General features: G+C 52.9%; 1 protein-coding gene across 1 annotated transcript in view; it reads left to right on the top strand.

Moving 5' to 3' along the window:
• The window catches only part of TET3 (tet methylcytosine dioxygenase 3), a 30450-nt gene that overhangs the window by 18216 nt on the left and 9751 nt on the right, over positions 1–2483 (top strand). The window contains exons 3-5 of the mRNA XM_029964562.1: positions 351–444; positions 891–1099; positions 2107–2257. Of these exons, the coding sequence (XP_029820422.1) occupies positions 351–444; positions 891–1099; positions 2107–2257 (454 nt within the window). The remainder of the gene's footprint in view (positions 1–350; positions 445–890; positions 1100–2106; positions 2258–2483) is intronic.

Consider the following 2483-nt stretch of genomic DNA (forward strand, 5'->3'; position numbering starts at 1 on the left):
TGAGTGGGGCCCTGTGAGGGAGAATGGAGACCCAGGAGGGTGAGTGGGGACCCATGAGGGTCAGTGTGGACTTGTGGGGGTGAATGGAGACCCATGAAGGGGCTCCTGAGGATGAGTGGGGTCTCATGAGGGTGAATGGGACCCGTGAGGGAAAACTGGGGCTTTTGAGGGGTCCTGTGAGGGCAAATGAGGGTCTGTGAGGGACCCCACGAGGGCAAGTGAGGGTGACCAGAGTCCTGCAAGGGTGAGAGGAGTCCTGTGAATGGGGGCTTCTGAGGGGCTCATGAGGGTGACTGGGGGTCTCCTGAGTGTGGAGGTGGGCGAGTGGGACTGATGGCTGTTCCCGGCAGGTACGGAGAGAAGGGCAAGGCCATCCGCATCGAGAAGGTCATCTACACCGGGAAAGAGGGCAAGAGCTCCCGGGGCTGCCCCATTGCCAAGTGGGTGAGTGCCTGTGCCCCGCTTCTGTCCCCCCTTGGAGCCCCCCAATGCTCCTGCCCCCCTTCCTGGGCACAAGGAGGTTCTCCACCAGCGGTGGTTACAGTGGGCAGGGGTGGGATGGTCAATTCGTGGCTGGCAAGGAGGAGGCAAGAGCTGTGCCCACCCCCAGGGAAGCTCCGTGGGGATTCCCACCCTCAACATGTCCATTGCCTACACTCCAAAGCCCATGGGGGTGAACACAACCATGGGACACCCACATCCCCACAGAAAGCAGCCAGGACCCACTTTTGGAGTCCTCCCCATCCCAGGAGGTGGTTGATGGAGTGGTATTTATTGACTTGGTCCCCCCACATCCCCACAGAAAGAATCCAGGACCTACTTTTGGGTTCCCTCATCCCAGGAGGTGTTTTTGGAGTGGTGTTTGTTGAACTGGCCCCTGTGTTTCCCAGGTGATTCGCAGACACAACCAGGAGGAGAAGCTGCTGTGCCTGGTGCGGCACCGGGCCGGGCACCACTGCCAGAACGCCGTGATCATCATCCTCATCCTGGCCTGGGAGGGCATCCCCAGGACCCTGGGGGACACCCTGTACCAGGAGCTCACCGACACCCTCACCAAGTACGGCAACCCCACGAGCCGCCGCTGCGGCCTCAACGACGAGTAAGTGCCACTGCTGCCAAATCCCCTGGAACCACTGGGATTTCAGTGTTAGGGAGCAAGGCAGTGCTTTATTCTTGGCCAGGAGGTTTCAGAATCTCAGAATCATTTAAGGTTGGAAAAGATCATCCAGGTCATCAAGTCCAACCATCAACCAGCACCACCACCGTGTTCAGTACTAACCAGGTGTCTCTGAGTGCCACATCCACACATCCTCTGAACACTTCCAAGGGTGGTGACTCTACCACCTGCCTGGGCAGCCCATTCCAATACATGACCACCCCCTCAGTGAAGGGATTCAGTCTAAACTTCCCCTGGCACAACTTGAGGCCGTTTCCTCTTGTCCTGTCTCTTGTTCCCTTTGTGTGTGACCAACAAAATCCTGGCCTCCACACCGGCACCGATTCAAAACTTTTTCACCTGTTTATACATTTTTAGCAAACAATGAAATTAATGTTCATTGGTTCTAAATTACATAATTCTCTTTCATTAATTAGTATTCTCTGTTGGTTATTGATTTCTTACTTTTTATGCTAATTAGTCCATATTTTTACTCCTTTTGGTATCTTAGGTATCTTTTTTCCTCTGGCAGGGACTTATCAACACACGTACTGAGCCTTTGTTAGTCTCTTCTTTATTTTCTGCTCTCTGCAAAATGTCCTTGTGGTCCTTAAATTCTGCATTCCAGATGTCCAACTTCAACAATCCATGTTTGTGTCCCGGGCTTTAGTTCATTGAAACACATCAGGGTTGGTTTATCAAAACTTCAAGTTTCACTGATTTTCCTAAGCTGTGTTCCCACAAAAGTAACTCACAACAACTTTGCTAAATGCTAAGAGCGATTTAAGAATAACACACTATTTATAATTAATGTATGTGGATTATGATTAATTAAATGGGACAGGACAGGATAGGATGGGGTGGCAATGGGATGTGGGGTCCCTGCTCTTCCCAGAGCTGCTGTCACCAAGCTGGTGGCTGATGTTCCTCATGGTGTCCCTCCCTCCCAGCCGGACCTGTGCCTGCCAAGGCAAGGACCCCAACACCTGTGGTGCTTCCTTCTCCTTCGGCTGCTCCTGGAGCATGTACTTCAACGGCTGCAAATACGCCCGGAGCAAAACCCCCCGCAAGTTCAGGCTGGTGGGAGACAATCCCAAAGAGGTGGGTGAGGGGGTTGGAGTGGGATGGCACTGGGGAGGGGTGGGTTGGGACCTCCTTCACCTTCAGCTCCAGCTTTTGCAGCCTGAAAGTAGGATTCCTTGTGAAACCTGAAAATAGGATTCCCTGTGAATCCTGAGGATAGGGTTCCTTGCAGAATTTTTGATGGATTAGGGAGATGAGGAAAAGAAAGGTGGCGCAAATGGGGTCCCTGTAGAAGCTCCAAGGA

Source organism: Manacus vitellinus, unplaced genomic scaffold (genome assembly GCF_001715985.3).
Source record: "Manacus vitellinus isolate BGI_N305 unplaced genomic scaffold, ASM171598v3 scaffold_74_pilon, whole genome shotgun sequence".
NCBI classification, from domain to species: domain Eukaryota; kingdom Metazoa; phylum Chordata; class Aves; order Passeriformes; family Pipridae; genus Manacus; species Manacus vitellinus.